General features: G+C 46.4%; 1 protein-coding gene across 9 annotated transcripts in view; it reads right to left on the bottom strand.

Moving 5' to 3' along the window:
- LOC135401127 (four and a half LIM domains protein 2-like) overlaps positions 1–12,571 on the bottom strand; it is a 137,283-nt gene that overhangs the window by 73,537 nt on the left and 51,175 nt on the right. The window contains exon 1 of one of the 9 annotated variants that reach the window (XM_064633330.1): positions 12,108–12,268. The exons of 7 other annotated variants lie outside the window; for them this stretch is intronic. In XM_064633330.1, coding sequence (XP_064489400.1) covers positions 12,108–12,154 — 47 coding nt within the window. In that variant the 5' untranslated portion in view covers positions 12,155–12,268. Of the gene's footprint in view, positions 1–95; positions 170–12,107; positions 12,269–12,571 lie in introns of those variants that run through there. One more of the 9 variants, XM_064633331.1, reaches the window with a different exon arrangement.

Genomic DNA, 12,571 nt, shown 5'->3' on the forward strand with positions numbered 1-12,571 from the left:
CAAGACGCGTGCGAGAAACTGTGCAGGTGAGTGGCATTACATTCTAAGGCAAACTGAAGAGACAAAGCGAAACGGGTAATAGTGAATGCCGTTACCTGCGGTTGGGTGTCTGTGTGCTTGCGGCCGTGCGGTGTCGCTGCATGCCTTGGGGGCCACCCCGAGAGCGTCGTTGACGCGTGTCGCGAAGTGGTCACGGAGCGCGAAGCCCCGACCCGGCGGCCCGAGCTCCTGCATCCGCTGCAGCGCTCTGTTTTTCCCCTTCCCCTCCCACGCGTCTTCCTTGCGCGCAGCCGATCGCGACACGGCACTAATGGGATTCACCGGACAGGTATAGAGCGGAAAGTTGTCGTATACCTGCGCCGTGTCATGTCTACGAGACGCGGCGGATCTGATGGGAATCTTCTGGAAGTGGGAGGAAGTCCATTGGAAGGAAGTCCATTAGAAGACGGTCTGGTTAAAGTCGCTTTCTCTGTGGATAGGAGCATAGTGTTTAGGATGTATGGGCCGGATATCGAGGACAAAGTTTCTCGGGGGGGACACGGTTGCCAGAAGAGTGAGTAACGGGGCGGTATGGCAAGAATATGTATATGCCAGTGTGGTTAACCCTGATGAACTGCGCGACGAGAAGTTTGTTTGTCAAATCGGTGATTTATATGACTGTTTTTTCGCTCTTGTTGTAACTGAAAGGTATCAATCACAAAATGACTTGCGCGTAAGAAATGAACTTCAGGATATACTAACTATAAGAGGGGGAATATGTGTTTATTCGAACAAAGGAGAGAGGTAGAAAAAATGGGTTAGGTCGAATTATAAGCGTGAGTTCTTCACCTAGGCTGTTACACATGAATTCTCTGACATTCCTCGAAGGCTTCTAACTCAGTAATAATCAGCGGTTTTCGTACCCCAAACGGAGATTGTGTCTGCTGTAAGGATGCAGAATCATCTAACAGGTACCGAATCAGCAGACTACACCTACACTGACTACACCTACATTCTTGTGTACGCTATCAGAACACATTTCGTTTTACAGGGCTATCCAAAGAATGTTATGTAATTGTCTTATTTTAAGAGAAGGAGGATGTTACGCAGTTTCACTTTATTAGCTGGGCTGTACATGTTTTTATACTTGTGAACGTGGTTGCCCGACCATAAAGGGAAACTATGCACATGATCACATGGCATCCTCCTTCCCTTAAAATAAGTCCCATAAGAAGATAAAATAGGGAGGTTTCGCACTACATAACACAGCTGTGTTCTACACTGCCAGACGAGTCTCGACTCGCTGTAACTAAACATCAACACTCTAATTAGCCGCACATTTGGCATACGTTCCTCTGCTTATGTGTGAACTAGCGTTGTCTGCCTGTTTCACTATGGAAGAAAGAGCTCTTTGCACTTGCCAGCCGCCCTATTTTAGCTCCTACCAGTGTGACATCACACACTTGTGACGCGATCTTGGCTTTGGAGCGAACACAGCGCTCGTTTGTCGAGAATGTCGTACTTGGAACGGCCGCCAGGACCGTGACGTTCAAGGAAAATATTTCCTCCATTGAGACGAGCTGGGAGCGTCAGAGGATCGGAGCAAATGTGGAATGTAGTGTTTACGGCTGGCAACAAGGGAGAATAAAAGATGGCGGACTAGGAGCACCTGAAAAAGTAGCTGTTTAAAGGATCACTGAAGCGCAAAGATTTCTCCTCGGGGAATATCAAAGATGGCGTTACCTTGACGCGAACACACAAGCAACGGGATATATCCATTGCGTCGTTCCGTGATTTATGATCGATAGAAAAAAAAACGCAATTTACACCTTCCCTCTCTCTCACTCCCTTCCTCAAGACGGCCGGCAATGCGGAGCGAGCTCTCATTGGTCCTTCTCAAACGATTTGTCAGATCATTGCAGGAGATCGTTTGAGGAGGCCAATACCAGACCTATCCACACTGTCGCGCTTATTGAGGAAGAGAGAAAAATGTTAAATTGCGTTTTTTTTGTTTTTTTGTTTTTTCTGTCGATCATAGATCACGAACTACGCAAAGGATTATTTCCGTTCCTTTTGTGTTGGCGTCAAAGTAACTGCATCTTCTATTCCACGAGGAGAAATTTTTGTACTTTAAGCTTCCTTCACTCATCATATTGTGATGAAACGTAGGATTTGATTTGTTTTTGATCTGTTTCGATTTGTTTGAAATTATTGGGCGCTTTTCTTTCAAACGTGTCATATTCTCGTGTTTCACAAAATACTGTGCCCACGTCCTTTCAAGTAGTCATGGCTTTAAGAGCCCGGTCTTTGTGTCCGGCAGGAAATACTGGGCGATCAATCTTTACTCTGTGGAACTTCAGAAAGCACTCCGCGTTTCAAGAGTGAGAGAGCACACAAGCAGTGTGGTAACAAGCCACAAGCAGTACTGCACGGATACAGGACCTGCCTCTCGTCTTTAACCGTGGCAAACCATGGTCAATACCGGTATACGGTGCGTTTTCGAGCTTACCACGCCAATTGGACGCCCTGCTTTCGTTTCGGAAGAACCTACCTCGTTTGCTAGCAGCCCCATGGATGCAGAGAAGCATCTCTCTGCCTGCCTAACCTTTTCCGCATATTCACCCGGCCCCTCTCTTCTTGTTTTACCTCTTTTATTTCTCTTTGCCCGTCGCAAAGGCCCTTTCTCATTCGCGTTCTTGTCGTCAAAGCCAAAGGCAAACATTATATCCGCCACACCTTATTGCCCATATACACGGTGCAAGAAGGGGGCTAGAGTGAACATTTTTTGCCTGTATAGGCAGGACGCATTCTTCCAGCTTTTAGGCGTGTTTGCGGATGGGTCTGCAAGCGCGCACCACGCTCCGGACACTGATGGATGGCCCTGACTGATGCAACACGGCGCTAAAAGCGACACTTCTTAAACTTTCAGGGGCACTATACAATAAATAAAATAGCATAGACGCAGGCAAGCTGGTGAGTAAACTCTATGATGGGGACTGTCTGAGTGTCTCTTGTCGTCCATCTTCTCGTTCACCCAAGGCTTTCCCCATCATGTAAGTACAAGAGAGTTCGGGCTAATTTTGGAAATGATTCTTCGACGATGTCACGAAAGATCGGAATATGGCAGTCGACGAAAAATCTAGACAGCAGCGAGAGTTGAATCCGCACCTGTTCATTGCGATGCGGCTTGTGCTTGTGTTTTGTAGAGCTTATATGTTGTGTTTGTCATTTCGTGTGTTCCAGCACCAGAATGTAATTACTTTCCATCGTGAGCCACAGCATGAGATCAAGTAGGGCCGATCTTCGTGACGCGCAGCAAATGTTTGCGTTGTCACCATGAAATGTCGCCATGGCAGAAGATATACAACCGTTTTCCAAAGCTTCTGCAAAACCTTGAAGACGAACCCTATGTCGATACTGAACATTCCTAGAATTTCAACTGTAGGTACAATGTTTACGTATCGAGAAGAGTAACAGAAATACAGTGTGCCGTTACTGGAGGCATGCTGCAGATCATCAACGTGTGCAGCAGCAGCATTTGGAGAACAGCCATAGAAGCGCCTCCACCTGTCTATTGATAGTGCAGCCACCATCCAACGGCTAATTTCGCCTCTCGAACAAGTGATGGATAGCGGATCTTTCAACCTTCGAATAACAAATGGATTTCTCCCACGACGCCAAGCTTCAAAAATGTATATAAGTACCAGGATGTCAGGTTGTACTACGATGTACCTGGTGTACCATCAGGTGTATGCATATTCAAAATTAACTATATGCTGCGTTTGTTGTTATAAAAGGTGAACCGTACGACACTTGTCGTAAAGTGCATTCCTGCCACACCTCGTCCCATTGTACATTAAAATTATGTTTAAGGCTTGAGAGCAATAGGGAAATTAAAAAAAATGGTATTTTTATCCATTCGCTCATACCAAGACGCAAATTATTCTGTCTCAGCAGCAAATACAAGAACAGTGTTAGACGAAAGTGCGGCAAGTAACGGCCTTGGAAACAAAAATTTATATTGTTGTCGAGTATTACACTAAAAGAAAGCGTAGCTTCGCAATAAATGTCGGCTTGCGTCGCATACCGCAAGCAGTGTCCACGATAAGTCTGCGATGAGGCATCAAGCGCAATTTCCCATCGCCTTGACCTCTCCATTGTAGTACGGAAATAAGCTCCTCTCGGAAATTGCTCTATTTCCGTATAAAAGCCACTTGTCACGCCGAAGATATTCCTACGGTGATACGTCATTCGTTCCTTTTCGATTGCGCCGCAGCCAAGACTGTATATCTAGAAAGGTAGCAAAACTCCCATATGCCCCTGCGTCCTCAGAATGACGCCATGATAGAGACCATCAGCGCCATCCATCCGTTGCGCGAACTACTACGATTGTAAATAAATTGCGTCAGATATGACGTCAGCAGTATGAATAATAAGCAGTGCATAATTAGCCATGGCGCGCTTACATTCGCGCACTTTGTTTGCGTTGTGTTCCGAATACCTGTAACGGACATTCCAAACCCGTTGGCTCACGAGCCTAACTAAACTTTCCCCTTTCCTGACCGAACCATACCAATCGCCCAGGCCAACAATACGAGACGAGAACAGAGAAAAATAAATCATATCACAACTGGTTTAGTGGCACATGGCAATAGATCTGTCCCTGTTTGTAAACAAATGCCGTCATAGTGTTCGACAGCGCCACCAATTTGGTAAACTTGAACTACGCTCGAACCTAGGGGGCGAACAAGTTCGCGCCCGAAAGCCACGGTCTTGAGGGGATTACGATGGGCCTTGAAAGGGACGCGACCTTCGGTCCTACGTTTCTGTTAATAGAAGGCAACAAGTGCCCATTCGTGGAACCCAGCCCTCCCCTTCCGATTTGTTTCGGTTTCAGTCTGTCTACCAACGTCATGATGACGTTTCTCGGGTAGAGGTCTATTCGAAATGCATATAGTTATAACAGGTGTTGACAACTCCGAGCAGGACGGGAATCGTGATCACCACACAGAAATTATGAAGGTTCACGTATGGTCCATTTCTCACCTAGAGCTAAATGTAGACGTAGTGATTAGCCGTTTGTATTCTTCCAATTAGTGGCACAATGAGTTCGTTGCAAAAGCGTGACATCGTTAGTGCACAGCCTGCTACTGCTCACGCCGGCACCATGGCGAAAGCTTTTTTTCGCGAGGCGTGCAACGGGGGTACATTGCATTCATCCGTTCACACGTGTTAATGTCGGCCTACAGACTCCGAGATGTAAACCATGCTTCCTCGTTAACCCAAAAAGTGTACTAACTCCGTATTACGATGCACGGACACACGGATACAGGGATGCACGGATAAACAACCCACGGAGACACATGCGCGGAGAAGCAGCATACGGAAACTTACTTGTGCGGTCGAGTGGGGCTACAGATAGTTTTTCCTATATTGAAATGATGAATAGACTATTATTACACACAAAAACCATGCGCATGTCGTAAATATCTTTTGTTTACGCTCGTACCTCAACTATGCCAACACGACCAGCACCCAGGATCGCTCGCGGCTCATGATAGCCGATGATAGCCGTGTCCATAGGTCTGATTTGGTATTCCCGCTGGCTTTCGCTACCAGTCTACATGTGTCTTGCCGCAGGTTTGCCAGACTTCCTCACCCCATGGGCCACATGATATGATATCCCTCTGCAGTCCTCCTCTTTTACTAGATCACGTGACCGTCTACGTATATCGTGTCCTGTACCGCCTACTTTTCCTTTTCGTTCAATCACGCCCAGCATCATGTCTGCTCCAATGAATATTTTCATTATGCGGCCGAATTATTCCGGGCTTTGGTTTCAATATGTGTCACTCTTTGGAGTGATCGATCTCGATCTCCTTGCACTTCAAAGGGACTCTCAAGAGTCTTCTCCAGCACCCCAAGCGTCAGGTGACATTACCCCACGAATCGAAGAGAAAACGTCGAGTAAACCGCTTGTGAGCTTTTTACTGTCCCTTACGGGACGTTCCGTGTTTATTTGTCTTCCTTTCGTTTTCTTACGTTATGTAGGGCAGCTTGCCACCCTCTTCTGGTAGGCAGGTCACTAGTTTCAAACGTCACATCACAACGTCACGATTTCACATGAAAACTGCTTTTTACTTTGGCATGGCAAATAATGTGAGCAACCATTGGTAAGCAAACAACCTGCTTTCGCTTTCTATATAACCAAAATCACACTTACGTGCAACGCGCCAGCTGTGGCCTGTGACTGTGGCCACTCGAGCACCAGGTCACGAGATATGGAGCCGGTCGGACAAACCACTATCTGTTTGTAGGGGAGGACGTACACACATGTACAGGGGCCGTTACAACTGGCAAAAGGTCACCGCCAGACATATGCATTAAAAAAAAAGAAAGGCGTTGCTGTGGGACCGAGAAAGAAGCGTCTCCGTGCACGTATGCGCCCTCACCTGCAACCGGGCTCATATCGCGCCACCAGGTGTTCGAGTCTGTACAATCAGAGACCATGGCTTGCGTTTTGCAAGTGAGTACACTTTTTCTTGTAGACTCTTCCTGACCATTAATCAACGTATCTAATGACTCTCTCCGCAGACTGTGACGAATTCAACCTCTCCTCATTTTTTTTTAACGCCAACATCAATATCAACATCCGCATATACTGTAGTGTTGCAAAAACTCGATATAAATACACGTAGCAGAGAACAAGGAATAGCTTGCATGCTTCACCGAATTTCACTCTCTCTCTCTCTGTCTTACTCTCACGATGTAATCAACATTAAGAGTCCGTGCTCGATTTAACTCGCATTCAAGTCACCACGGCATCAGACGTACCACATGCCAACTCTGCGCATTCCCAGTTCCATCGACGAAAACAAAGCGCTGTTCAAAGAAAACGGGAGCATTTTCATCCCACCCTTTACGTAAACAGAGGCCGAGAGGAATGCTCTACTAAACAGACATATTTTAGGCGGAAAGAAGGAAATGATGCCACACGTCACTCGGCAGGAAAAGAGAATGTTGGAAGAAGGAGCCTGTCGTTGCAGATAATTGGATGTCTTTACAGCCCTTCCCTCAATCCCAAGGCTTTCTTTGAAGAGCCGCAGAATATATGACGGAAACGGAGTCAGACCTTGAACCGCTTTCCGAAGTGTTCTAATTTCCATGACGTATTTATCGATATTCTACTTCTGTAACTGTTGTACACAACGTAACGAAGGGCTCACAAAGAACGAGGGTATCTTTCCATTCTACGATGCCTTCCCACCGACATCCTTCAGGTTGAAGGCTCGCACTCGAATTTCGAGTGTGCATGCCAAAGAGGGGACTGTGACACGATACGCTAAGTATGCAAGTAGGTCAGCTGTCTGCGCAGCTCTCCTGCTTCCCTCTTTCCTCTATTGCCAGTGGAGCGACATAATCTCTCCATCGTGTGCCTAACATTTCAAAGTTAGGCACACGAGGTTTCTTCTGTGTATTCATGCCGGTCTACGAGTACCCCCTTATTATTGCCTTGTGAGTGGACAGACACCTCGTCACGTGGTCTCTACAAACTTTACCCTCTCCCCTCTTCCGTTGAACGCAGCCGCAGATAGCGGGGTATCTCGTTTAGTGGAAGGAGGCGACCCCAGACGTCGAAAGCACGACGGCCTTACGAATGGAATAAGAAAGCGCTGGGGCTTGCTGACTTCAGAGAGCATATTCTCGTAATTTAGAATCCTTCTGAGTCGTGCAGATCCTGTAGGTCTCCTAACCAAAGCTTGAGCAAGAACGGACTTAATATACGTGTAATCCAAACCGAGTGCCTGCCTTTCTGTCAAAGAGTGTGTTGAACCAAAAGCAACAACCCTGCTGTTGCCGGATAGCAGTCTTTCGCGCATGTTGTCGGCAATAAATTTTCCTACAGCAAACAACTCGTGTCAACGGTAACATGTAAATAAATTTTTGTCGATCGTTTAACTGGTGCAGTTTCTCTTGAAGCACCATGCAGCCGAAGACTTCCAAGAGAGCAGTTGAACCATTGGATAGCACAGCTCTGCATTAGGCCCTGTCATGTTTATTAGGCCCTGTGGCCCCTGTACACTGGAGCAATTGTATACGCTGGTTGACGTCCCATACATCCCAGAGGCTCTTTCACTGAAAGATGCTCCAAACGCTGTAGCCTAGTCTGCTTCCTCCAGGACACTGGTCTCACCCAAATAATTTGTCCCAATGTTTACTCGCCCACGGGACTTCTCACTAAGCCTAGCAGTGACTTTCACTTTACTTTAGTTTACAACTACCGCAACCAAACTTTACTTTACAACTAACTTAACTAACGTGGCCAACAGGGGCAAGCTGGTCTCACCACAACCAGACTACCACCACCATAATAATACGACACATGTTTTACGACATGTTGTACGACACACAAACAATTCTATGTTTGTTCAGTAAAAGGGTTGCTGTGTCTGAGATCGTGTGTGTTTCGTGTTTTCTTTCCCCTCTCTCTGGGTTCCCTTCGTATTATCATGTACCAGCTCGCCTGCCCCCTTGCACTTCTTCCGTTACTACCACTACCATATTTTTTTTTTTTTGTCAGTGTCTTTGTCCTTTGATACGCCGTTCTGCAATATTCTCGAAAGTTATGTATAGCACACTTGGATTCGTGCACAGGATCCCTGTCGGTTCTCTTTCTGTTTTACTTCCCGTAGAATGAGGCTTCAGAAACTGCAGGTTCATGGGAGGCCGATCGCCTCAAGGTCAAGTGAAGGTTAGCGTCACTTCCTTAGGTATATACCCTTAACGATAGGCGCTGTAGATAGCGCACTCAAAAAGGAAGTGTTGGACAGATTCCGAAAGCTGCACAATGATCGTATAGCGGAGACGGAAGGAAATGGTTTCTGTTCAATTAGAGGTTGAGTTCGCGCAAAGATTTGGGGCGAGCAACAACTTCGTGAGCAGTTTGAAACTTATTTTCTTGGTGAAGTTTACTACCCCACTTGTGAACATGAGCAAGTGTTACCAGAGAAAAAGTTGACGAAGAAAGCCAGGTTTACTTAAGTCTCGGAGGCTTTAAGTCGTATCCCAGCAAACCACAGACGTCCTGTGGATATCCGTGTAATATCCCGGGGTGGAGTTTCTAATATCCCTGGGATATATGTAAATACCTAGGGACGTCCATGTGCCGCCCAGGAGACCTTATTTTACCCCTGATGTAATGATGTCCCACGAATGTCCACAGGAGATACACCTGTCAATAAAGGGATGCCCACAGGGCATCAGTAAAAACGCATATCCATATAGCGCTAGCAATAGATGTTGCACTACGCTACCCAGTGGGATATGCCACACATTCTGATGGGATATATTAAGATGCTTTATTTGTCACTCCACCTATGGAGGTTTGTGGCAGACTGGCAGTACAAGATTCATCACGGAAGAGCAACGCTGTATGACCAGCATAAACGCCGCACCCCTATACCCGCTTCGCTTAGGCAATGGGGGTGACCATAGTAACCTGTATTTGCGAATTGGATGGAACATATTCCGAAATACAAATAGTTCGGGCACGTGCATTAAGTGTAGTGGGGCGTAAAACGTTTCTAACGGTGACGAGGATGCGTTTTCGCAATTCCCGTGCACCTGCATCGAGTATATGTCTGTCCCCTCCAGGTGCCGTGTTTGTCAGATCGCTTTGCGTTATTTCCCTATTTCCCTTAATGATCAGTTATTCGGTGTGTTGCACTACGAAGACGATGCGTGCCCCTTGAACTCGACAGTTCCCCTGCTTAGGACATGATACTAGATACAGAAATAGTCAGCTTATTCATACTAGCGGATATATCGATACAGTGAGCAAATCTAAGAATCTGCGCAACTCACAGCTGCCCAATAAATTCTTGGCCATGGAGTTGGAGTTGGCAACAGAGTTACTGTGATTACAACTCAAATTTTCAGCATCGGAATATTTCTCTCACGCAACCTTGGAAAGCAGCAGAGGTCCAGAAGCTTGTACTCCTGCCTGCTCACTGTCAGAAATATCGATATTTTGATGGCCAAAAGCCAAAGTACGGAGCGTGAAAGACAAAACGCACGCATTTCCCAGAAATAACTGGTAACAAACTACAAGACCTGCAAGTACAAGGGCGCCCGCTTTTAGTACCTGTGAGGACAACGTATGGTCAAGAAGCTCAGGAACTGAACACATCTGTGATGCTCCAAATGGAAATTTCACCTGCTGCTCTAGAACAAAAAAGAGGCTTCTGCTCAGCTGATTTATTAAAGACCGCGGTCACGTGGATTATATTTGACGAATAAGGATTGGTTTTATTATTTTGGTTGGTTTTATTATTTGGTTCGTTATATTATGGTCTTCTCTATTGAGGGAAGGTTTATGCACTCCACTGTGCTGTTACATAATACCCACAAACCTCAAATTTGCAACGTTGTACACTTGTTAAGCTCAGCGCGAAAAAAATAAAAGTCGACTGAGAGTGGCACACCAGATGTGTAAATGTCGATTTCAGCATAGTTCGGCTAATGACAATTTGTGGAATACAGCCCCGTACAGTACGGACTTTCGCTTTATAGCTTTATATATCGAACGAAATTATCCAGAAAATTTTCATAGTGTCATACTTTGAACGCACCCGAGATAGCAGGGTTTGTGCAAGGGAAAGTATGTGTTAAACAAAGTAAAAATACTGAGAATTGCTTGGTAATGGCACTGGTAACCTCTTCTCAGTCTTAGCACGCAAAGAAGGAGCCCGCATATTCGTGATGGCAGCAACTAAACATGAACTAAAAACTATCAAATGACAAACACGGGGTTGGGGGGATTGTTGCATGCGCGAAAGGGTGCATGCCTCCCAGAAAGCAGTTTGAAACCCTCATCATGTGATTATGTCATTTGTTGGCAGGTTAGGCGCGTTACCGAAGGACACGAATAGCACGTGTCAGTGAACAAGTGAACAGGGGTCTTCCGGTGATTTCATGGGTCGGGACGGCTAAATGAGTTTCCCGACTCATGAGCATAGCTGCCTAAAAATACTCTCGAAGGGACTGTAGGCCGCTGAGCCCACGCATACTTTCGATCACATTGCATTATTGCAACTGACGCGTTCGACCCACAAACCACGATGGGATGACGATAAGACAAAAGGATACAGAAGTTTTCACATCGGGAACTGTAGGAATTTCTCCTTCGACATGCTAAGTGGGGGGGGGGGGGGGGGGGGGGTACAGCACCTACTATCACATAGTATCTCCAACCGCCACAAAAAGATTAATCTAAATTCTTCACGTTATCCATTGCAACGGACTACTTTGACCACAACGGTTTTGCCAAGAAATTACTCGAGCCAATGCAGATAAGGTGAGGTATGGAGCTGAACAATTGGTATTAAATTTCACGGTGTCCTCACGGCAACGCACGACTACTGCATGCATGCACACAACCCTGATTGCATCGTCTTTGCCATAGAAACGCCCCTTTCTCCGTACGGTCCTTCCTTCCTTCTGCCGTGACAACACAGTACTGAGAAGCTAAAGGGAGAGGAGAGAGTTAATATAAAGCACGAAACAATGACAAGTTTTACCATAGGGGCACGCAACGAAAACGATACGATAGCCAAAGCTGTCAAATCTCGGCTCAGGAATGTGATGACAGAAACTTCAAAGATATAGCCCGATAGACCAACGGTGTTTTCGGAACCGTTATCGTGAACGCCCTCCGATCGACCAAACCCCGTTAAACACTGTCCCAATGTCCCCCGTTGCTTACCCAGTGGTTGACAGCTCCACATCGTGAGTGATACAGGCACAGTAACGGAAACGGGAAAAAAAAAGGGGGGGGGGGAAGAACTACAGACCAGTTAAATAACGAAACCGAAACTGTGACGAAACCACAACGAAACCCATTGTCCCGGTGGACAACAGGTTCCGTCACAAAAATGCAAATGAGCACTCAGGTACGCGCGCAAACAACGGGCACAATGAATGACAAGTTTGTTTCTTCGCCGCGTTGTTGTTGTTGTTTTTCTAACATGTTTTTGACACCGCAACTTTCTATAGTGATCCAAAAGCGCATGTAAGCACTTAACATCCCTAACGGCAAAACGCAAACAAACAAAAAATCGACCACTTACTGCTTAACTTTCTTTCTGCGATACTTTCCTTTCACAAGAGATGTCATTTCGTACCCTGGAAAATGTGGGAGTTTCCACAAACACACAGAGACAGGTGTAGATACGGGTCACCAGACGGGGCTGTGTCGCTAGAAACACCATTCACCACGAGGAGTTCGAACGCGCGATCCGCTTCAAAGTCTCTTGGCTCTCGACTTGAACGTCATGAGGGCCACCTTTCTTCCTCTTTGTTTCTCTTTCCATTTTATTCCTATCGCATCGGCGCCTAATTTTAGCCTGAGGAGGAGTGAGCATGAACTGTCGCCAACGCAGAAACGACGTACTACGTACGCCGGCATCACCGAATCAAAAGAGAAAGCACTCCGGCCCGGTGGTAAAATAAACGAAGAAAGCGGAGCCCTGGGAAGACGGGTCTGCGAAGAAGGAAAGTGGGGGAAGATTTGTTTTTCGGTTGCCGGACGAAT

The sequence above is a fragment of the Ornithodoros turicata genome, chromosome 7, assembly GCF_037126465.1.
Source record: "Ornithodoros turicata isolate Travis chromosome 7, ASM3712646v1, whole genome shotgun sequence".
NCBI classification, from domain to species: domain Eukaryota; kingdom Metazoa; phylum Arthropoda; class Arachnida; order Ixodida; family Argasidae; genus Ornithodoros; species Ornithodoros turicata.